General features: G+C 61.6%; 1 protein-coding gene across 1 annotated transcript in view; it reads left to right on the top strand.

Moving 5' to 3' along the window:
* Window positions 1-258, top strand: part of H696_01910 (hypothetical protein) — a 4,757-nt gene extending 4,499 nt beyond the window's left edge. The window contains exon 6 of the mRNA XM_009495811.1: window positions 127-258. Within this exon, the coding sequence (XP_009494086.1) occupies window positions 127-214 (88 nt within the window). The 3' untranslated portion in view covers window positions 215-258. The remainder of the gene's footprint in view (window positions 1-126) is intronic.
* The last annotated feature ends 258 nt before the right edge of the window (window positions 259-516 follow it).

The raw sequence follows: 516 nt of genomic DNA, 5'->3' as shown, positions 1-516 counted from the left end.
GAGAGAGGGAGAGAGGGAGAGAGGGAGAGAGGGGAAAGGGAAGACGAGTCGCAGGAAGATGGGCACATATCCACAACAAACATAACTAACTCACACTCCGCCCCCCGCCCCGGCCACGCCACGTAGTTTCCTCCAGGCCAACTCCCATCGGTATATGCTAACGGACTACATCCCCGCTTCGAATGAGTATGTCTCCATCAGCAAGTCGTTCTAGTCCCGAGCGTCATCACGCCGGTAATACACGCACACACACTCGAATCACGCGCATGCCCTTGTGGCCCCGCGGGGCGCACACAGTGCAGAGTGCCCCGCGAGAACTGGCCGGCAGGGCCCCCCCCCCCCCCCCTTCGCTGCTCCTCTCGGTAGAGCGTGCCAGTGGGCACAAGTTCGCACTCACGGCCTTTCTTTGTATTTTTTTTTCTGCCAGCGGCGCCGCTCGGGGATTTGGTGTTTGCCCCCCGCGCCCTCGCCCTTTCCCTTCCTCTCTTTGTGAGCCCAGTAGGAGGGGGGGGGGGG

Source organism: Fonticula alba (genome assembly GCF_000388065.1).
Source record: "Fonticula alba strain ATCC 38817 unplaced genomic scaffold supercont2.3, whole genome shotgun sequence".
Lineage (NCBI taxonomy): Eukaryota > Rotosphaerida > Fonticulaceae > Fonticula > Fonticula alba.
Note: the sequence above shows the minus strand (reverse complement) of the source record. Positions and strands in the feature narration are given on the sequence as shown.